Genomic DNA, 23,222 nt, shown 5'->3' with positions numbered 1-23,222 from the left:
GACCTGGCTACTAGTCACTTACCTTCCTCCTCTGGGGTGTTCAGAAGCTAAATGGTAATCCAACTTTAAATGTTTATATGCCCTGAGTTTGAAATGCAGAAAAACCTGGATCTAGGTACACCAATATAAATGTAAGTTCTTTCAACGATACTGAAAGAGGTTGTATTGAATTGTTAGGCAGTATTTTAAAACACGTTAATTTTACGTGTATTTGTATGTGCCCGAGTATATGTAAGTGTACTACATGTGAACAGTTGCCCACGGAGGTCAGAAGAGGCATCCAATCCCCTGGAACTGGAGTTACAGATGGTTGTGAGACACCATGTGAACGCCAGGAATCCAACCCAGGTCTGCTGCAAGAGCATCCAGTGCCCTTAGGGCTATACTACCTCTCCAGCCCGTAAAATACAATTTTTAATGGATGTGATTTTAATGGAAACAAACACTTGGAAGCCTTGAGGGACAATAGTATACACTTATCAACCATCTTTTATTAATGGCCACTTTTATTTTTACATAGAGCCTAGGCATGGTGTTAACACACCTCTAATCCAGTTCTTGGAAGGTAGAGTCAGGAGAACCAGAAAATCACTCTTATCCTGGGCTACAGAGCCAATTAGAGGCAGCCTGGGCTAGTTGAGAATCTGTTTCAAAATAATAAAAGTTAAAAGAAAATTAACTGGATAACTAGGTGTGTATTTTATTGAAACGTTTTGTTTCTGTGTGTATCAGGAAATTTGGCCCATAGTTTTCTATTGGTTACATCATTTCTGATTTTTCAGTGGGTTAATAATGGTCTTGCAGTACGATCTTAGCAGAGGTCTAGCTATCTATTTTATGGAACAGGTCTTTTTTGTTTTGTTTTTTTGAGACAGGGTTTCTCTGTATAGCTCTGGCTGTCCTGGAACTCACTTTGTAGACCAGGCTGGCCTCGAACTCAGAAATCCACCTGCCTCTGCCTCCTGAGTGCTGAGATTAAAGGCGTGCGCCATCACACCCAGCAGAAAAGTTAACTTTAACATTTTAGTTTGTATAAACACTTGCGAATGTGTGCTCGTAAACTCACTAACAGACTCCGAGGCATCAAATAGAAATTGCAAAAGGAAGGAAAAAATGGGCTGAGGAGGCCAGATTAGAATTATCTGAAAAGCAACGATGTTTTAACAGGTCTCTCAAGCGAGGTGGTGTGGGGTGAAACTGTGTTCTCCTTTTTCTAGTGTGTTGAGTTTAACTTTTTATTGAAATGTCATTTACATATGGGAGCACACATGTTTTTCTAACTGGAACACATCACCAGAGCAGAAAGCAAATACTGGAATGCCCGGAAGACCTGCTCACACTCTTGGTAAGTGCCATAGTCTCTCTGCTACTGACCCAAGACCTTTCATATGAGGACAGTAAAACCAACTTCCTAAGGCTATTCTAAGGGTTAGAAGGACAACCATGTGCAGGAGAGGATGGTGGAGGGCCGGACAAACACCATCTCTGGCCATGGATTCTCTGTGGACACTTAGGAGGCTGAGTCTGTTTCCCTTCAGCTGGAAACAGCTTCAGGCTGTGGAGCCCCTGCTCCCAGCTGAGACACCTTCAGGTCTCCAACAGGCTGGGTGCGGGAAGGGTTTGGAGAAGGTCCCAGCATAGGCACGGACCTGAGGGCGGTCAGGAAGGTTACACATCTAGCCCAACATGAAATATTCAAGGCTTTATTAGCTATGTGATACTGCATGTCCCAGATATCATTATGGGACTCTCGGGGGCTGAGGGGCTGAGGGGCTGAGGGCTGCAGCTCTTTCTTTTATGTCCACCACAGAGGAATCCTCTAATTCCAGCCATATTAGAGGCTTTTGGTAAAGATCTGGTCAACCCTGGCCTTGGGTCTGAGCTTTTGAGGCAGAGGGTGGTTCTGATCATGTGTGGCCCCAAGCAAGAATCTCCCGAAGACCCGAAGCATCTCTCTTCTCCACTGACTCTTGCATCCTGTGAGCTACCCCTGAGCAGCCCTCTGCCTGGCTTGCTGACTATAGGGACTCCCAGGGAGGCTGGGCCAAGCCCTGGGCCTCTCTGCTCAGGCTATCCTGGTCACCTGGTTCAGCAGTCTGCAGTTTTTCAGAGAAAATGGTTTTCAGAGTTTTATGGGAGAGCTGTCTGGCCCTCCATGGAAGGGGGCTTAACTCTCACCTCACTGTATTTACATTCCCTCACAGTAGCTTTTATCCCAGGGTCTAAAGGGCCTAACTCCTTGTGAATCCAGGATCTGAACCGTGTCTCTGGAACTCCAGCTGCTTGGGAACAGAGCTGAGGTGTTCAGGGAGGGAGGAAAAGTGGGGGCCACCCAGTCCCTGTACTTCCAGGGGACACAGAGGTGAGGCCAGAGGTGACAGGAGCCCCTCCAGCTGCTCTTGTTCTAAGGATGGCACCAGAGATTTGTCCATTGCCACGGCCACGTGAGGTATCCTGGGGGAGAAATTCCTGGGCGTCCGGATATGTTTGTCCAAGTCACCATAGCTTAGGGTCTGGGAGAAAGGCAAAAGGAAAGAGGGTATATTGTGTATGGAGTCCCACCCCTATCTCCAGGTCGGGCTGGATATTTTCTCATTGTGGGGTGTGTGTGTGTGTGTGTGTGTTGTGCATGTGTGTGCACCAGTGCATGCATACATAAGTCACGGACATGTGGAAGCCAGAGATCAGTCTCAGATATTGTTGATTAGGAGATGTCTGTCTTGCTTTTGTGACCTAGGGCTTGTCAATTAGACTAGACTGGCTGGCCAGTGGACCCTAGGGATCCACTTGTCTTTACCCGCCCCCCCCACCCCAAGCCTTGAAATGACAAGTGTACACTCCCATGCCCAGCTTTTAACATGGGTGGTGGGGGGCGAACCCAGGTCCTCACACTTGCATGGCAAGCCCGTTCCCAACTGAGCCATCTGTCCCAGCCCCTAAGCTGGATATTGATCCACTTTGACCTCTGGGATGGGAACCGGAAAGAGCTCCACCTGTTCCTCCTGAGGGTCCTGTTAGATCTCCCCAAGCTGTGGAGTCTGTGATCACTGTGAGGGCTCTGCCAGCACCTGTCTAGGCTGCTCCGGTTAGGCGATGTCACGCATAAACTGGGCAGCAGAAGACACAGATTCTCATCCTGCCACAGACACCCTGAGGCTGAGCATCAGGGAATCGGGCAGCTGCCTTCAGGGAGACCCTGGGATCCCCTCACCTGTGCAGAGGGCAGATGTCCCACCAGAAGCATAGACTCTGAACTCTGAGTCACTGAAGTTTCAGGAAACAAGGCCAGGTCACTGGAGGCAGGGGCCCCCAAGATGTAGCTGGGGTGGCCCTGTGGATGCTGAAGTAGCTGTAGGATGCGGCTGAGGTCTGACGACACTCGGGACTCCAGTCTGCCAGACAAAGCGCCATGGTCAAAGTCAGGGTTCTGGGAGCAGCTCAGATGTCAAAGATACCTCCCACTTTTGTGACCCGACCTCTTCCTGTCGAGTGAAATGGTAGCCTGGGGCCTGCCTGAAGCAATTTTTCCCACTAGGATCCATACAGCCTTTGCCAAAATTCCCCTTAGCACATACTATCTTTCATGACCAGGGGGTAGGCATGGTACATACCACATTCAGTCTTAATGAAGCTTTAAAGTAGGTAGTTTCTAATTGTACCCATTTTATAGTATGGTGAAACTGAGGCACCAAGCTGTAAAGCTCAGAGCTTGCTCACATTCTAACTTATGAGCTACACAGCTATGATTTGAACCCTCCTTGCCTTCAAGCCTTCCCTATGCCATCCACAGGCAATCCATCTTTCCAAGAACCTCTGAAATTTGTTCCTGCACATGGATATATTTCTCTTCCCCCCTCCCCCCAAGAAGCTTCCTTAGTATGTCCTAGAGTTTGCTGGGGGAAGCCATGCTAGGTGTTACGCTTAGTGACACAGAATTAGAAACTTACTAATGGATCCTATTCTAAAACCCAGCCAGGCACCCAGCGATGCCCCTATGCTACCAGGAGGTGGCGCCCACACCCAGGTGACTCCCTTGCAGCACCCCACCCTTGCCAGGGGGGCGGTTCTCACCTGTTCATCTGGGCTTGGAGCTGTTCTAACTTAAAGCCTAGCTCCCGAGGCCAGCAATCCAGGTTCTCTCGTGGGTTTGGAGGACTTGGGGGTATTTGCTGTAGCAATTCAGGCCAAAGCCCAGATGTGTCTGAAATGCTCAGGGAAGGGGCAGCACCTTCAGGAAGGAAGGGGACAAGTCTGGAGAGGGACAGGAATCTCCCGGTATCTTGATACAGAACCTCAGGCACTTGGTTAGTACCCACCCCCGAAAGAAGCACCCAGCAACTAGTACCTTGATACAGGACCTCAGGCACTTGGCTAGTACCACCCTCAAAAGAAGCACCCAGCAACTAGTACCTTGATACAGGACCTCAGGCACTTGGTTAGTACCCACCCCTGAAAGAAGCACCCAGCAACTAGTACCTTGATACAGGACCTCAGGCACTTGGTTAGTANCCACCCCTGAAAGAAGCACCCAGCAACTAGTACCTTGATACAGGACCTCAGGCACTTGGCTAGTACCCACCCCTGAAAGAAGCACCCAGCAGCTAATGAGCTCCCCTCTCTGATTCATAGGACACAGGCCAGCAGGGTTGGAGAAAAAGATAAAAGCTACTATCTCTTTGCCCAAGGAAGAATTTTTCCTTATCACCTAGTGGCTGACACACCCTCTTCAAGGAGACTCAGAATAGTGGGGACACTAGAAGGGGCTAAAGGCTGGACAAGACCCCTGGGTAGGGGCTGGCTGGACTCACCTGATTGGCTGTCATTGAGGAAGAAGCCTTGGGGGTCTTGGTTGCCTGGGGCCTGTCGGGGTGTTGAGTGGAGACCCCCATCTGCCTTGTAGGGAACAAGAGCAACAAGTGACAGGGACCAGGGCTGGGACAGGGTCTCTTTCTTTGTTCCTCCCTGTCCCCAAGGTTCCCTCTGTGACCCTTGTCACCGGCTGAGTGAGAAAGTAAAAACAGGCATGTAGACACCCCAGGGAAACTTGCAAGCTTCCTGCAGGCTCTCTCCTAAGAGACTTGCAGGCAGGTCAACAGGCCTGGAGGTGATGAACTTAGCCCACGTAACCAAGTAGAACCCCCCAGGAAAGTCTTTGGAGGCGGATTTAAGAGCAGCAAGCCTTGAGGGTGCATGGCAGACGGGATCCTCCCTGCCTGCCTTTTCTCTATTGTCCTGGTGGCCCACACCGCAGCATGGGACAGTCGGTAAGAAGCGTCTCTTGGTGACCACTGGCACTGGAATCTTCAGCCCACTCGAGTGCTGCCCATGGTAGCATTTTTGGCTACAACCTTTCTGGTACCACGAGACTCGAGGGCACTGTGGGGTTTCAGTTGACTCTGGCTAATTAAGACCATGAAAACCATATCCCTTCTACCCGAGTGTCCATCCATTGGACACAAAGGCTACCAGCTGGCTCCCAATAGCTAGTCCAACAAAACAGGGTGCTTTGAGGGGGACCTCTTATGCAGTTCAAGAAGAGAACAGAGAGTCACAGAGGCAACAGCATGGGGTGGGGGGGGACAATCACAGTAAGAAGATCAACCTTGGCACCACAGTCTAGAAGCCGTATGCCACCTAAGCTGTGAGAGCACTTCTCTGGAAGCTGAGGGACAGGGGCCAAGGCTCAGTGTCTCCCTGTCTTTCTTACTGGTTGATTTCAGACTCTTCCTCCAGGAAGACCTCTGAATTTCCATTGAACATGTAATGTCCACCCTCCTTGGCAAACTTGACGTGATAGCTAGTTTCACCTCAACTTGTCACAAGCTAACGTCATCTGGGAAGAGGGAAACTCAACTGAGAAAAAGCGCCCCCCGCCGTCAGATGGACCGAGGGAAAGCCTATGGCATGTTTTCCTGGTTGACATGGGAGGACCCAGCTCACGGCAGGGGGAGCCACCGCTGGGCTGGTGGTCCTGGGTGCTATATGAAAGCAGGCTGAGCAAGTCATGTGAACCAGGGAGCAAGTAGCATCCCCCATGGCCTCCGCATCTGCTCCTGATTCTAGGTTCCTGCCTTAAGTTCCTGCCCTGACTTTCTTGGATGATGGACTACATGCAGTAATGAAATAAACCCTTTTCTCCCCAACTTGTTTTTGGTCATGGTGTTTTATCACAGCGATAGTAACCCCAGGACATTGGAGTACCCCGGAAATTGGCTCTTACGTGCCCTTGTGGCCTTTTTGCCTCTTTAAATGAGCGGTGTTTTATTTCTCCTGGACTGCTGAGTAATAAGCTTAAGAGACAGTTGCACCCCCATGCCTGGCACCATGAGTCCTCTGGGGTCAGATCCCATCTTTTTAGCTTAGTGCCGTGTGATGGGAAAGCCTGCATTTTAAGGCCAGACAATTTGAATCCACGTTTTGGCTCAGCCTTTTACTAGCCATATGGCTCTGGCCAATTAACTTACCCTCTCCGGTGCTCAGTTTATTCATTTAGATAATGGCGATAAGAAAATCCCACGCAAGGGCAGGTCTAAAACAACCTAAGAGAAGGCCAGGATTTAGCTCGCAGTAGCTGCTCATTAAATGGGAGCCATCGCTATAGTTAGTGGTGTGTTTGTGCATAGTGGGTACAGAAGTATCTCAGCAAAGGATGCACGAGGAGTTGAAGGGAAGAGGCAGTGGTCAGATGAGTCCCTTAGGCCAGGCAAAACAAGTCCTTAGCAGGCTGCCTGGGTGCTACCCACAACCAGCTCTCTGTGAACCACCGCTACCCCAGCCCCACAAGCCCAGACTCACGTCCCGCAGGTTGAAGGTGACCTCTAGCTTATTCCAGAAGGTGTCTGCAAAGGCGGGGTACATGTCCAGCACCTCCAGCAGGTCTGCTCGATGGATCTTGTGCAGGTCGCAGTAGGTCAGGGCACGCACATCGGCGCTTGATTTGCCTGGTCTGGCATGGAGACTGGCAGGCTCCCCAAAGATGTCATTCTTCCCTGCCAGCCAGAAGGATGGTGGTCCCTCCGGGGTCTGGCTTCCTTATGAAGACCTTCTCTTGGGGCCCCATTGACTATGATTGATCTTCCTACCTCCCACCTCAGAGATCCCACTGAGCTGGGGCCTGGTGCTGAGGGAGTCTGAGGACAGGACTGCATGTGCTGGCATGATGAGGGAGGCCAGTCATCAGTTCCACAAAAATTCCCCCAGAGCTGCTTCTGTCCCGACAACATAGGTTCTCTTTTTGTCTTAGCCTCTCAGAACCACCTCCCACCAGAATGCCCTTTGGTTTGCCTACACCCTTCAGTACAGTTTCCATTCTGGCCAGGGGACAGTAGGCAGTCAGGGGCACTAGAAGTCCCTTGCTCAATTTCCTTCTGCTCCCCTTGACCCACTGACACTATGGAGCAGGGGATAGAGAACCCAAGGACTAAAGCTCCCAGCTTCCCCGGGTAAGACCCGGAGTTTCTGTTTCTTGGTCTCCTTACTCTCCATTGTACAAACATGGAACCAGCGTGCCCCTGGCAGAGCAACCCTGGGAAGCTACCTCCCTGTCTGTGAGTGTCTTCGACCCTCAGATGGGTATAACAATGTCACCTACTCCACTGGACTGTTTGCAGGGGCAGAGGTGGTGATGTTTGAGATAGTATCCCTCTAAGCCAGAGCCCCCAGCGTAGGTCAATGCATGACACAAGGAGAGATGGAGGTCACAGGGTAGACACAGGGTAGACAGCCAAGTTAGCTGATGTAAGCACTAGGTCCTTGCAGAGCCAGGAGCTATGCTGGCACTAGGATATAAACATGAGTAAGAGACTCTCCCACAAGGAGTCCCTTAAATCCCTAATAGGCAGGTACTTGGGTTGTCAAGGTTACAGAATAATGTATCTTAGAAGCAGATGCAACCAAGAGCTCTGGGCCATGAGGGGATCAAGGAGAGCAGGGAGGCAGGGCTTTCAGAAGGAATAAAATTCCAAGAGAAGCACAAGACCCCCAGGAGGAAAGGACCTGTATAGCCAAGGCTGGGGGAAAAGAGGCCAGAATCACAAGTGCCACAGACTATGGTTTCTTTGATTCTTCCTGCCCCCAGGAAAGCCCAGCCTTTGTGACACTGTACAAGGGACACTAATAGTTCAGCACAGAGTTAGATGGGGGATAGGCACATGTCACCAGGAGAACAAGATGGAAAATCATTCCTGGACAGGAAGGGGCTGAGGCTCAGAGAAAGAAGAGACTTGCCAGGGTCACACGTGACATTCTGAACTTGACATTGATATCTTCTAGGTAATGTGATATCGACCTTCGCTTTTTAACACATGAAAAATTATGATCTAATGTCTATTTCTACTCAGGACAAGATGAGAGGATTTCTTGTCTCTCACTGGAATTTAAATTGGACCAGCTTCTTAATTATTCATATTAATTATCTGTCCCCTGTGGGTGGCATTTGTAACGTGGCTTGGGAGAAGGGACTCTCAGGGGAGCCCATGCTGTAGGTCAGCCTGGAGAATGACTGCATCTGCCTTGACAGGGGCAGGATGGGTTCTGGAGACAGAATGGCAGTGTGACAGAAGAGCGGAGTCACGGGGTGACGAGAAATAGTTGTCTAGCTTGGGCACGGAGTACCAGGGGACAGAGACAGGACTCACAGGGTGACTCGATTGGGTGGAACCATGGGTTTGCCTTTGTCCCATAGGGACCTAGCAAAGGGTTCTGAGTGGACAAGGAATCTGTGCAGATGTGTAACCCTTGGCTGTCGAGAGGCTGAAGTACTGAGGATGTGCCTGATGCGAGGCCTCGGGAAGGGAGCTCCTGACACCTGCCCAGGAGGGCCAGACCAGTGGAGGCTGGTACAGAAAGCATAACTATCAATAAAGGAAACAACACTCTGCACATGATTGGATGGGGGCAGAGGACAGGAAACTGGCAGGCTGTTCCTGTGGTTGGCTTCAGCCCAGACAGTGGAAGGACAGGGGACAAGGCTGCTTTTGAGGGAAAGTGATGGTGTCAAGTTGGAATCTGTTGTACTTGGTTTGGCTTTTTAAAATCAATCAGTCCATCTGTCTGTCCGTCTGTCCGTCCATCCATCCATCCATTTGCCTACCTATCTATTTTGACAGGCTCTCTTAGAGCCCAGGCTAGCTTCGAGTGTATCTCGCCATGACTGATGAATGGAGCATCTTAGACAAGCACTGTACCAACTGGGCCACATTCCCAGCTGTCTGTCTGTTTTGCTCTAAGGAGAAATGGGGGCTAGGACACATCTCTGGGGACCCTTGTGGCTCAGGCTATAGGATCAAGGGGCTGGCCCGGGTGAGGCTGTGAAGTGAGAAGAAAGCAGAAAGCCAGCCGCCACGGGTGACCAGGCACTGAGGGCAGGGTAATGGAGAAAGGTGGGCAGAGCAGGCTGGGAGAGAACCCCATCATGGAGATCAGGCACCACCAACATGACTGAAGTTAGAGATGGAGACTTGGGGTCAAGGGCTAGGAAGATGCAAATAGAAGAGAAGACTTGAAGTCAAGTGACTTGCTGAAGGTCACATGACAGGCAGAGAGCTGGATTAAGGATTCTTTGAGGTGGGTTTAAAACTCTCTGAGGCCAGCAAGACTCTGTAAATTAAAGAAGGGATTATAACTCTGACAACCTAGTGCGATTGCCAGAATCTGCAAGGTGGAAGGGACAGACAAGTTGTTCTGTAACCTCCGAAGTCACAGCGTTCTGTGTGGTGTCCCTGCCCAATGAATAACTTAATATTTATCTTTTTAAAAAATCTTTACTGTTGTTGTTGTTTTGTTTTGCTTTTCAAAAAAGGGTTTCTCTATGTAGCTCTGGTTGTCCTAGAACTCGCTCTGTAGAGAAATCAGCCAGCCGAGTGCTGGGACTGAAGATAAGAGCCACCACTACCTGGCAACATCCAGGAATCGGAGCAACAGGAGCAACACCGTTGTTAGGGATACTCATTAGGAAGAAGGCGACCCAGTAGGGCCTCTCCAGCCTCAAGCCCCTTCGTCAGCCCTACCTGACCCACCTAGAATGGCCACGACCACGTCATCGCGCAGGATCTCGATGGAGCCGCGGGAGATGAAGTAGAGAGTGGAAAGCACGTCACCCAGGTGCACCAGCGTGTCCCCAGGCGGCGCGTGCGTGGTCTTGAACTTGACGGCGAGCGCGCGTAGGCACCCCTTGCTGGCGCCGCGGAAGGCGGGGCAGTGCTGCAGCAGAGCGCGGTGCAGGTGCAGGCAGATGTCCGCCTGCAGGCACTCAGGGAAGCCCTTCAGCACCTGCGGGTGGGGGGTAGGCAAGTCCCTCCGGGCGCAGCAGGGGCTGTGGGTGTTGTGTTTGGGTAGAAGGGTGGGGAGCGGGGGCACACTGCACCAGGCTCTGGATCTCCCCTAGGGCATGAGTCGGGCAGCTGGTGGCCCACCCACTCCCCATCAGGGCTGCAGGGCTCACCGCGTTCATGTCGATGCCGTTGGTGTAGGACCAGGCGTGCTGGAAATACTCTTCCAGGCGCTGCCTCAGTGGGTTGGGGATCTGGTGGAAGCGGATGAACTCCTTGACCCGCAGCATCTGAGTGTGGTAGCGGGCCGTGCCTGAGTACAGGCGCTGGATGATGGCCGACACGTTGCCAAAGATGCTGGCGTACATAAGGGCTGGGGGCGGGGCGAGATGGGAAGGAGGAGTTCCCCCGTGACTCCTGACCTCCCAATCTCGACAGGACCCCAGGGAAGGGCCTCTCTCTTTCCATGGTGATAGCACATGGGACACAAGGGACAAAAGCCCCTGGGCTACCTGCCCTTCTGCCTTTCTCCCTCTGCCTGTGCCCCCAGGCTTCTTCGGGACTCACAGGCTAGACTTTTTTTGAGGAAAGAACTAGGGTGATGGTGTGTTGCTTTGTTTTCAGATCCAGATTTGTTTGCGCCTTCAAGTTGCAAAAATATAATACAGGGAAAACTCTCTCTCTCCCTCTCTCTCTCTCTCTCTCCCCACCCCCCTCGTTATCACCCCTCCCCTCCCCTTTTCTTGTTTTTGTTTTTCTAAATACTCTGAACATGACAACCTAATGTGTAAATTTCCACACCATCTCTAGGGTTCTGAAAGCAAGTGTTATGGAAGGCAGGAAGCTCTGTGCAGAGACTGTGAGCTCTCAGTCTTCTAGCCGACCCCTGGGCTGACCTTGGGGCTAGAGACTTCCTAGCTGTGGGTCTCCAGCAGGTTAAGACCTTTGGCTTCTCCTCTGGAAACTGGGCTCCTAAGAGAATTTGACCTGAACTTCTGTGATTTGCTTAAAGGAGTTGGCTGGCCTGTTACCATCTACATTTGTTTGTTTGTTGTTTGTTTGTTTGTTGTTTTTGAGACAAGGCCCCTCTGTAGCCCTGGCTATCCTGGAACTAGCTCTGTAGACCAGGCTGGCCTCGAACTCAGAGATCCACATGTCTCTGTCTCCCAAGTGCTGGAACTAAAGGCATATACCACCATCTAAATTTAAAAAAAAAATTTTTTTTAAACAAGAGCCCTTTATGTCCTGCAAATGACCTGTCCTAGAGCAATGTCTAAACAGCTGCTAAGATCTGTATATGAGTGGTACACACGTATACACAAATCTGCACGCCGCCATTTTGGGGAAGTACCCTGTATAACCCAATGTCCCACTCACAGCCAATGAGCATGACGCAGATAGAGAAGACCTTCTCAGAGTTGGTGTTGGGTGACACATTGCCGAAGCCCACACTAGTGAGGCTGCTGAAGGTGAAGTAGAGGGCGGTGACATACTTGTCCTGGACAGAGGGTCCCGAGGCTGGGTCGCTGCCGTTATAGTGCTTGCCAAGCTGTGCGCCCAGGCTGTCCAGCCAACCAATCTTGGGCTCCAAATAGGGCCGCTCCACGTTGCCGATGGCGTACCAGATACAGGCCAGCCAGTGCGCAATGAGCGCAAAAGTACACATGAGCAGGAAGAGTACGGCGGCCCCGTATTCAGAATAGCGGTCCAGCTTCCGGGCCACGCGCACCAGCCGCAGGAGGCGTGCCGTCTTCAGTAACCCGATCAGGGTGGTGGTCTAGGGGCAGAGAAAGTCAGGGTCAGCTCTCGAAAGGGTATATTCAAGCTGAAGTTTGTTCTATTTGTTATCACACAGTCATCCCACAAACACTCAGGAAAGCCGCAGGCACTTGGCCGTGAAATGTAAGAAAGAAGCTCAAGGACTTCTCAGGCAAAGTGTAGAGCAATGTTCGGGTCGCTAGGAGAGAAACCCCATGGGAGCAAGAAGGAGGGAGAGATCAAGTCTGCAGAAGCAGGTCAGGGAAGGCTTCATAGAGATGGCATAGAGTACATCGTTGAGAATGAAGGGGGCTGGAGAGATGGCTCAGCAGTTAGGAGCACTGACTGCTCTTCCAAAGGTCCCGAGTTCAATTCCCAGCAACCACATGGTGGCTCACAACCATCTGCAATGGTGTGTCTGAAGAGAGCAACAGTATACTCACATAAAAGGGAGGAAGGAGGAGGGAGGAGGGAGGAGGGAGGAGGTGCGGGACCACAGAGGTATGGGTTAACCTTAATCCTTGCACCTGAAGAGTGGGAGGTGACAGTGAGAAAGGAGTCTGGGGAGGTGTTTGTGTGGCTGCCCCAGTGGGTCTGAGGATCCATGAAGATCTTGGTTTTAACTTCAAAGGCTATGGAAAGTTCTGAGGGAGGAATGGCAGGGCTGGGTAAGAGATCTGAGACTTGCCTGTGTAGAGGGGACAAAACCTGGGGGCAAGGCAGGGATGAAGTCTACTCTGTGTAGACAGCTCAGTGAGAGCGAGAGCAGAGGGGAAAGGAGCAGGCTTGAGAATGGTTCAAGGGGAAGGTTGGGGGAGTAATAACTTCTGTTGGACAGGCAGGCAGGGGTGACAGTGGTTGGGAACCCCGAAGGCAGAATAGCACAAAACATTCTCACATCACCCACAGGAAGCAGAGTGGGCTAGAGAAGGGCGGAAGCAAGAAGAGATGCAGGGATCCATAAGTGTATATGCATGCAGCCTGTGTATCCCCTTTCTAACTCCACGGTGACAATGGCTTCAAAGGTAGCATAAGGGGTTGGGATTATACTATGTGCATCCCACAGAGGGCAGAATCCTAGACCAACTGGCAGCCTAATACTCTAATTGGACCTTCTAAGAGAAATGAGTGGAGGGATGGTCCCCAGGTCTGGAGGCATATAGCTAGGGATGGCAGATGTTTGAAGCCCCTCTGCTTCCAATTGCTGTCTATATCAGTGATGGGCCAGCATGGCTGCTGGCACTGGTCCCGTAAGCTCACCTCGTCTGAGCCAGTGCGGAAGATAAGCAAGTCAAAAGGGATGGCAGCCACCATGTCAATGAGGAACCAGCCCTTGAAATAGTGGACGGCGATTCGTCGGGGGTGGCTGACCACCTCATCATTAGTGTTGACGTAGGTGGTTCGGAAGTTGATGACAATATCCACCACAAACATGATATCCACGATGAGGTCCACCACGGTGAGCGGGCTGCAGGTATAGCCACAGGTACCACGCTGTGATTCGTCCTGGTCGCTGAGCAGAAAGGCAGCGGAGTAGGGCGTGAAGACCGCTGTATAGATGACTAAGAGCAAGATGAGCCAGTCCCATACAGCCTTGAAGGGGCTGTAGTGCAGAATGGTACCTCGGTGAATGCGCGGTGCCTGCAGCTTGTACTCTGGCAGCACATCTGCACCCAGGGACAGGACCTGGGGTGGAAGCCATGGGTGGTCAGTGGGGACAGCCACTGCTAGGAAGATGGGTCTATGGGGAGGACTGCAGAGAACTGTCACAGTCATGAAAGGCAGAAGGACAAAGGAAGGGCACATGAGGGACAGGTATGTCAGGAGGAGGTAGGACAGAGGGAGAGAGCAGGGGGCTCTGCCACATGGTTGATCCCTGATAGCTCACAAGCTTTCCCAGAAACAGCTCCTCTTGGGGTGAGCAGGGCCAGGCCGGGTGAGTATGTTTTAAGGAGCCCTGGGTTGAGATAGCTTGCTGGGCTGGTTGTCTATAATAGTGTTTGCTTGCTTGTTTGTTTGCTTGTTCTAGTTTTAGTGCTAAGGATTAAAGCTAGGGCCTTATTCCACAGAGCAGACAAGCTCTCTACCATTGAGCTAACTCCCCAACCCAAGTTTGGGATTCTTGATGGGAACAAGTCACTTCCAGAAGAGTCTTTATTCCTAAGGGCCAACGAGGTTCCTCCCTGGGGCAACTCTCAGAGCATCCCATGGAAAGAGCCAAATCGCCATCACACAGGAGTCACTGCCGTCTGTGGAGCATCCTCTTCTCATCTCGGTGCCTCCAAGACTATAGCAATGGACGGTTGCTAAGACAGAAACCAACTCCCAGCTGCCTAACGCGAAGCAAAGCAGCTGGGGGATCACGAAGGGCAGGTGTTTTTGAAGCCAGACTCCAGGCTAAATATCCAGGGCTGCCATTTGTTTCTTCAGTGCCTCGAACGAAGCAAGCCTAGTAACCTGTGATCCCCTGTTCCCTCACGGGTAAAACGGACAACAGACTGCATAGGAATGTAGTTAAACAAGATGCATCTGCCTGCTTCTAGGGCAGTGGTCTGCAACCTTCCTAACGCTGCACCTCTTGAATACAGGTCCCTGTGTTGTGGTGACCCCCGACTGTAAAATCCTTTTGTCAGTACTTCGTAACTGTAATGTTGTGACTGTTATAAGTCGTAAGGTGAATATTTGACATGCAGGATATCTGATGTGTGACACGCCCCCCAAGGGGTCGCAACCCATAGGTTGAGAACCACTGTCCTAGCTCATCCTTTCTCCACTGTCTGACTGACACTGTCTCAGTAAGGATGGGATGGAGGTGGGGTTGACCATCCCCACGGTCTCTTCCATCATCACTGCTGTTATAAGGAGACCAGCCATGCTAGGCTCTGATCTTACAGAGTCAGGAGATGGGAATCACAGGACGAAAGAAATCAATCTAAGGACTGATTCCCACTAAAATGGTACTGATTTGACAACCAGACACCTCAGTGGGAGCCACCGTGTTCTGCCTGCTCGGCTTCCAGCCTCTGCCCATCTTTTACTTCCTCGGGGACCCACTTGGGGTCCCACATAGACTTGGACCCTCTTATTTTCAGGGATCTTTTTTTCTCTACCCCTATATGTAGCCCTGTCTCCATAGTCAGCTCAGTAGCCTGTGTCCCCTCACCCAGCCAGCTCTGGGTCCATGTGGGCTTTCAACCAAGGCTCACCAAAGTATCCCTGGTAGTTGAACTCAGATGCAAAGTAGCAGGTCATGGTGCCACACCCCTGGATACCAGAGCTCTTCTCCCTGCCAGGCCTCTTCTTGGTCCTATCTGTGAGTCTAAATGGTCTCCTCCATAGCTGGTACTGGCGTTGGCTATGCTTCAGATGAGAAGGGTCAGGAAATGGATTGTATGGTCCCCTCTGCAGTCCTTGCTCATCTGTGTCCTAGGCTCTTCTCTACGGCTTAACAAAGTCCCCTTCTGTCACCTGAGCCCGGCACTACTGAATGTCAATGGGTCCTCAGAGACCATTTGGCCTAACTCTTTCCTGCATATGAGAGCTCTGAGGCCCAAAGGTAGGGGTGTCCTTTGTCAAGGTCACATAGTGAGCCAGTGCCAGCATCCTGTTGACTCAAGTCTCAAGCAGGGTTCTAGACAATTGCCCCTGGAAGAATCAGGCCAACAAGCCCCTTAGAAGGGACCGTGGGGGTCAGATGTAACCCAGGACCCAATAAGGGACATGTACCAAATAGAAGATGCACACGAGGGGCATTTAGAGATGGATCCCCAGGATATTGTTCAAAGTTAGCTAGAGACACTGACACTACCCCACTCCTGCCAGGTGTACTGTTTGCATACCGACTCGAGGAGTGGCCATCATCCCAAAAGCAGAGGGAAGGAGCAGGACCAGGGCAGGGCTCATCCCATCCCTCCTTCCTCTCCTCGTCTTTGCGTGGGCTTGACCCTCTGTACCACTCCTGCCTTGTGACTGCAGAACCATAGACTGGCCCCCAGGTGGCCTGTGTGTTTTCTCCCCCTATCCTTCTGGGATCTCCAGGCCTCGGAAGTACTCACAGGCCTTGCTCACCACAACCTCTGCTGATTTCAGGCCTCAGGGCTGTGGCCTCAGGCCAGGCCTTCAGGTCTTAAGAATCAGACTCAAACTATAGAAGACGAGGCTGGGGACTCAGACCAAGATGTGAGGTGGGGCGGGGAAGGGAGAGGTTGGACAAGTCATATCTCCCTTCTTAGTTATGACCTTAGAAGAGCTGAGGTCCAAGGAACCCAGGGGTTCTGACCACGCCCACCCTCACCCCGCTCCTGCAGACCCATACCTGCGTGACCTTTTCAGTGACATTCTGTGTCCGCTCCACCACCTTGTGGGGAGCGATGATCTCAATCTCTGTGGTGGAGCCTGAGCGGTGCTTCTCCAGGTTGAACTCCACAAAGCTGAGCGTGAACTGCGGGATCTGGCTGACGGTTCCGTACTTGCCCCTGCCTGGACCAGGCCCCTGTCCACTTGGCCTGCTGTGAGAGCCCTCTGAAACCAGGTTCAGGGTCAGAGCAGCCAGGGATGGGGGGTGGTCTTGAATCCCCTCCCCACCCTCAGTACTGTTACCCACTGACAACACTCACCAGAGCCCAGGAAGCTGTGTGATAACAAACGTTGGGTCAGGCTGCGGCTGCTGCTCTTGGCCAGGAGCTGGGCCAGGTCCTCGAAATTGAGGATGAACATGATGACAGCCCCATCCTCATTCTTCACAGGGACCACATCCACCAGGCAGCGGAAGCTGGAGGCTGCAAACCCCATTGGCAGGGAAAGGGTCAGTCACTGAGGAGGCCCCTCCTGCAGCGGCTAAGGAAGGACCCGCGTGAAGGTCAAGGGAAGGGTGGAGAGAAGAGGCCTGGACAGCGACCAGAGCTATTTGGCAGAGGGTAGGTAAAGCTGTCCAGCGGGTCCCCTCCACCCTCCACAGGGAAGAGCAGCTCATTAGGAGATAGTGTAGCATCAGGTCCAAGCCCCTGTTCAGCCCTCAGTCCAGGGCTTAGCTCTGAGGTTTGCTTCTGTGGTAATTAAGGCTTAGCAGATGGGGGTGGATTAAGTAGGGAGGTGAGGGAGGGCATGCCATCCTCCTGTAGCTCTGGCTGGCCCTGGGCTCAGCTCCCATATAGCCATCCCACAAAGATGCCTGCTTCCCCTACTGTTGGAAGCAACTTGCTAGGAACACATCAAGTGCTGGGCATGGAGCCAGTTGGCACATTAGGCCTTAGGAGGTTCTGGGAGCAGGCAAATGAAGGTTCTGAGAAACTGATTTGTTGGAGCTGGCAGGGGATGTGGGGTGAGGACCCCTAGTCTCTCGGCAGATAAGAGGTTGTGGGAAAAAGGAAAAGGTCTCTTTTTTGAATATAGAGCTGGAATAGTAACGGATAAATAGGGTAGTGACCTGGGGGGGGGCTAACGAGGGAGGGAGAAGGCCATGGAAATAAAAGCTCTTAGCATCCCAGATCCTACTGTTGGCACCTTATGCCTCTGGCCACACTAATTGTCACCTTGTTCTAGGGTCTCACCGTTGGCAGGCAGATCATTATGAGTCAAAATGCTGCCTGTGTCAGTCCAGCCTGTGAGCAGGCACCCTTTTAGGTGTGCTATATCTATTAACTCAAACTATTGTTAGGTGTCTGTTCCAAAAGGCAGGATTTCCAGGGACAGCAGGCTCAGGTGACCATGCAGATCAGAAAGCCAAGCTGCTTTTCCAGAGGGCAGGTTTGGGTCTGTGTCACCTCTCCCAGGGATTGATAACCAACCCAGTGACTGTGAAAGGACAATGGATCCAAGCCGTGTAGGAGGACTGTCACTGTAGGGACCTCCGGAACTTCTTTTCATCAGACCCCATACTTAGCACTCGCTGGGTTGCAGCTGTGCCCCACCCCCGTCTTCCTTCCCATGTTCCTCCCGGGAGCAGGAATCGCCCGGATCAGGATCAGATTCCTGGACTCCCAGGCACCAGGCAGCCATCTGCCAGCTGGTGCCTGGGCCCAGGGGAGACATCCACACCAGAGACACTGCCTGCCTGTTGAGCCACTCCTGGGCTCATAGTGCTACAATGACTCTGGTCAGCTTGGGGCACAGCGACATTCCTGTCCCTAAGATCACACTATGCTCTCTGTCTCTCTGGCCCTGGTGAATTAACTTAATACCAGGTGAGGAGTGGAACCAGACAGAAGTGCAGGCGCTCCAGATTTCCTGTGCCTCTGAGACTTCCCAGGGCCATCTTCAACTGGTTGTGCCCCATGGATGCAGAGTCTTGGGATGGACCCTTGTATCAGCGAGAGCTGGGGAGCTGGTAGTGTTCTCATGTGGTTTTCCTCGTCCCAACCACCACTCCAGTGGTAGCAGATGAGAGGATTTGCAAAAAGCCAGAGTGATTTCTCTCCCTATACCTTACCTGTGACTCAGAGCCCACAAGTAACTAGCTCAGTGGAAGAGGGAATTGCCCTTGTCTGTATTGAGGAATGGCAAAGTTCCAGTGTCTTTGCTCTGTCCCTGGAGGAAGAGCCAGTCTCTGCCTGATTCTTCCTCCAAGACGTTCCTCTCAACACAAACTCCTCTGATTAAGTGGAGTTGTCTGGCCCCTAGATTACCCCACTTCCTTCGGATCTTCCACCCCTTGGCTATGCTAGTCTTATTTCTCATAGTTCATGTCCCTTCCCCATCCTGACCGCTTACCCTCTCTTCAACATGGCCTCCTTGTTGTCTTTTACCTTTTAGGAGTCTGCGGTTGAAACCCAGGATACCACGCGTGCAAGACAAATGCTTTACCACTAAGCCGCACCCCTTGCCCTGCCCCGTCTCTTTATGTGCACCTCGCTTAGCGCTGAGCTGAGAGCCCTTAGGAGACTGCTGCTGCAAGCTGATGCTGCTACGGCGAGGGGTGGCTGCACTGCTCTTGGCTTTGCCATCCTGAAATTTGTAGGTTAGTGTGTGGAAAACATAGGGTCGGGGAGAGAGTGGGGAGAGCCCTGGCCTTCTTACCTGGAGCTACAGACTAGAAAAATACCCAGTCTCTAGTCTAGCTTGGGGGTTTGGGCTCATCAGAGTTATAGGGCTTGGTGAAGGTAGGCAGGGCTAGACCCTCTGGCAGGTGTCTGTTAGGGCGGATGCAGGGGTGATGGATCTGCAGACAGTTATTGGCTCTCGCCTGGTCATGGCCTCCCTTCTTCAGCTTTAGGGTTTTTCCTTTCCTGACAAAGGGAAGCAGAGGAAAGGCTTTGATTTCCAGGGTTTTCTGACAGGGAGGTGACCATGGAGATACACAGCTGTAGCTCTGTGAATAGACTTAGGACATAGAGATAGAATTTTCAGTAGATCACCCTTTTAAAGGGAAAGAGGAAGCCAGGAGGTGGTGGGGCCCACCTTTAATCCCAGCACTTGGGAAACAGGTAAGTTGATCTCCAAGTTCGAGGCCAGCCTGGTCTACAGAGTGAGTTCCAGGACAGCCAAGGCTACACAGTGATACCCTGTCTCAAAAAAACAAAAATAAGGGTGGATTATAAATAAACCAGTTGGAGATGTGTTCAGAACCCCTTCCCTCAGCCTTGGAGTCAGAGGTTGGGGCACAGAGAAAGAAAGAAGAAATCACCGCTAGGATACCTTTCTGTGCAATCATATGGATATGATTTTTAAATCATATTTAAAAATCACATGGTCAGAGTAGACTGTTAATGTGGACATAAATTATCTGAGCACTGCAGGGCAGTGTAGGCTATCTTCTTGGTTTCAGGCTAATTTAGGATGGTCCAGGTGGTCAGAGGCTTAGATAACAGGACAAGGAAGGCCTGAAGGCAGAATGGTGCAAGGAGGAACTGCGGAGCACCAGATATGTGGGAAATTTTATCTTCCCACCCAGAGCCAGTCTCCAAGTCTAGGTTCCCAGGGTCCTTTCTGTTAGCTAACGAACCTTGATAGACTTCTGAAGACCTGAGTCTTGATCTGAGGGGCCAAGATAGTCTTGAATGCTGCCTTTTGTCTGGATACCTACAGGGTCTGAAAGTCCAGGACCTCATGCTTGTCCCTCACTCTCTGAGGTGCACGTAGAGCTCTAGGGTCAAGGAAAGAAACAAAACGGACCCAGTCTCTTGGCACCTCCACTTCCTGCTGTCCCATCTTGTTCCTCTGGGACCCTTCTCACTCCCCTGACTGTCACCTCTTCCTTGCAATGATGTGAAGAGGTGAAGTCGCAGCTTTTAAAAATATTCTGACTTTGTTAACCCTGTGAGTACAGCCAACCTAAGCTGGATGCTTTCCAGGTCTCCTGTTCTTTGCCTCTATCACAGCACTTCCCACCTACAACTCACTTGGCTAGTAGCAGAAAAGGATAGCCAGGGGTGTGGCCAAGATTTGGGTTGAGAAGCCCTCAGAATTCTGTAAACACATACACACAAGCACACACATGAATACACACACAGTCACACATATGCACACACACATATACACATATTCTTGCATATACACATGCATACACACATGCACACACGTACATACATGTATACACACATATCCATGTATACACGCATGCATACACATGTGCATATACACACACACACATATGAACACACATATGCATGCAGTCATGTCCCGTGCACACACCAAGCCTCTGGAAGTTAGGCTCTTAGCACCCCTTGACTTCAATCTAGAGGTGCCTGCCCTGTTTGTACTTTCTGATGGTTCCCAGGGGGCAACTTCTCTCTTCTGGGTGTTTCTTCCCCCCAAATTCCTGCTTCCAAGCATGGAGAGAGTTGAAGTCCTTTCTTTCTTGGGATAACTCTGAACAAAAAACATCTCTGAGAGAGAGTTCGAGAGACTTCGGTTCCAGTTGCGCCTTGGCAATGGGATCTTGGGGAAGGGCCTTCCACACCCGTGAAATGAAGGGAGTTATCTAAGCCAATGGCTTTTAACATTGGCAGCAAAATCAGAACCACTGGGGATTTTTTTTCCCAGATACACCTGCCTGGCTTCACCCTGCACCTTCTGAGTCAGCCTCTCTCTAGGGAAGGTGTGTTTTGCAAAACATGCCCCAGGTAATTCTGATGCAGAACCGGTTTGGGGGAGATGCTGGTGATTTCCAAGAGACTCGGTTTCTGACTATAGTTCCACGCCCTCATCTGCTGAGGGAGATTCGAGGGATGCTGAGCTTTTGGCCCCCAGCCCCTAGCTTATGTTTCTGTTGTGCTTTCCAAGGGCTCGGGCAGAACTTAAAAAACACAAAGTCCATCTTGGTAAGCCACCTGGTGACAGCAAACCCAAGGCTACCTTCCCAAACCACTGGACCTAAGTGAGCCAGATTCACTCTTCCTTTCCAGTCAGCAGCCCCCACGCACTGCCTAGCCAGAGAGACCTTGGGGGGCTGACTCCTCCCTTAATCCCCAGAGCAGATGAGGGAAGGTTAATTTCCATCCTTGACAGCTGGGGCTGGCAGTGACAGAGTAGGTAGCTGGGAGGTGGGGGAGGGAAAGTGGAGCAAGAGGCTGTTCTAGACCAGTACCAATAGTTGTCTCAGCCCAACCTCAAGTCCCTTAGAAGATATAACATGCAATTCTCATTGCTTCTCTCTAATAATAAGGAAACCAAGGCCCAGAGTGGGGATAGAAGTGGTCCAGGCTCTTTGGCTCTTAGGTCAGACCCTTCCCCCAGGGCACTCCATGATAGACAAGAAAGGTAGCCTACAGGACCCTTGGCCCAACTGAGTCTCACCGTCCTTGCGATAGTAGAGGATGTCCACCTTGCACTCTTCAGCCCCAAGCAGGGCCTGCGCCAGGCGGGACACAGCACTGCTCGGAGTGTTCGGGCCAGTAAGGAAGTCACAGGTACAGGGTCGCTGCATCACCTCCACACGGGAGTAGCCGAAGAGTTCGCAGAAGCCATCATTGCAGTAGATGATGGCACAGTTCTCCATCTGTGCATTGGCAATCAGGAACTTACGACCTGGGGTGGGAAGGAAAAGGTAGGAAGACCGTGGCAGCCAGGAGTGGACAGTTGGGAGAGAAAGATTACAGGGACCGGTGGCAGCCGAGGAGGGGATTTATACACAGAAGCAGGCAGGGGCCAGAATGAGGGAGGTGGAGGACAGAGCAAGGGAGGGTGGAAGGACCCAGAGTCCTGGGGAAAGGTCATTCCTTCTGGGAGCACAGAGGGACATGAAGGAGGCAGGGAGCAGAAAAGTAGGGGTGTGGGAACCAAGCTTGGGGGCTAGGGTCAGTAGAGTGGGAGGAAGACCCCAGAACTCCTGGAATAATAGTCGGGGTCCAGACCAGAAAGCAGGACTGTGGGTGAAAAGCAGGAAGTCAGGCAAACCTCTAGGAGAGGCATGAATGGTCTGGAGGGGTAAGTGGGCAGTGACTGAGAGGGCAGGCCAGGGTTTGTAACACCAGGAAAACTGCTGTGAGCAGGTAGAAGAGTGGCATTATGGCCGAGACACAGAACATATGGAGGAGGTGTTGGGGACATCAAAACGAAAGATTTTGTATTCAGAATCTAACCCCCCCCCCCAGCCCCCAGCCCTGCCTTTTCTTTTACCCCATCAGAAGTTAGTGAAGAGTTTGGCTGCTCCTGCCATCCAACCCATACTGCAGAGAGTCCCCCACACCCCCAAACCTCACACTTACTCTGGCCCTCAAACTTGCGGATGATGGTGTCCAAGTAAGTGTTTTGAGGAGCAACGTGGCCCCTGCGGACCGGCATCTTTCCGTAACACCACTTGCTGGGAGTGACCGGTGCCCTGGCTCCTGGCGTCTCGTCAGTCCTAGGGCTCAGCAGCGTCGGGCTGGGGTGGGCGCCGCCCCCGGGGAGGGCTATCGGGCCCCGCCCGTCCTCCAGCGTCTGCCCTCCCCGCCCTCTCTAGTCCTCCCGCTCCCACAGTTCAGCGCTCCTCCTCCTTCCACGAGGCTTGCGCCCGGGAGCTGTCCGCGTCGTGGTGCTGAAATAAGCCAAGGGACGTGACAGGCAGGCGGGGTTGGGCTTGGGGGTCAGGACAAGAGCAAATTCTGATCCATAAGGGGCTCTGAGTCCTAGAGAGAGGGGCAGGGGTCCTGAACCTGGGATACTCTAAAGAACTTCTGCTCATGTCCAAATAGACAGTGACCTCAGCATCTCTTTGAATCCCTTTTGATACTGAAGTAGTTTTCCAGGCAGAGGAGGGCAGAAGTTGTTACGGGCTTC

At 51.8% G+C, this 23,222-nt stretch overlaps 1 protein-coding gene across 3 annotated transcripts; it reads right to left on the bottom strand.

Moving 5' to 3' along the window:
* Positions 1–695: 695 nt before the first annotated feature.
* Positions 696–22,793, bottom strand: Kcnh6 (potassium voltage-gated channel subfamily H member 6). 3 transcript variants are annotated; one of them, XM_029483882.1, is made up of 14 exons: positions 22,670–22,745; positions 21,759–21,989; positions 16,643–16,804; positions 16,342–16,547; positions 13,287–13,712; positions 11,891–12,045; positions 11,646–11,731; positions 10,442–10,641; positions 10,017–10,269; positions 6,796–6,989; positions 4,809–4,893; positions 4,072–4,228; positions 3,212–3,392; positions 1,491–2,513 (listed from the first exon to the last, which is right to left on the bottom strand). In XM_029483882.1, exons 1-14 carry the CDS (start codon positions 22,743–22,745, stop codon positions 2,232–2,234), a joined length of 2,694 nt encoding a protein of 897 aa, XP_029339742.1. In that variant the 3' UTR covers positions 1,491–2,231. The 3 variants fall into 3 exon arrangements, 2 of the variants coding, with proteins under 2 accessions (XP_021033177.1, XP_029339742.1); XM_021177518.2 differs by having other exon boundaries at positions 696–2,513; positions 11,646–12,045; positions 22,670–22,793; XR_002379165.1 differs by having other exon boundaries at positions 2,232–2,513; positions 4,809–4,999; positions 11,646–12,045.
* Between the last annotated feature and the right edge of the window lie 429 nt (positions 22,794–23,222).

Source organism: Mus caroli, chromosome 11, assembly GCF_900094665.2.
Source record: "Mus caroli chromosome 11, CAROLI_EIJ_v1.1, whole genome shotgun sequence".
NCBI classification, from domain to species: Eukaryota; Metazoa; Chordata; class Mammalia; order Rodentia; family Muridae; genus Mus; species Mus caroli.
Note: the sequence above shows the minus strand (reverse complement) of the source record. Positions and strands in the feature narration are given on the sequence as shown.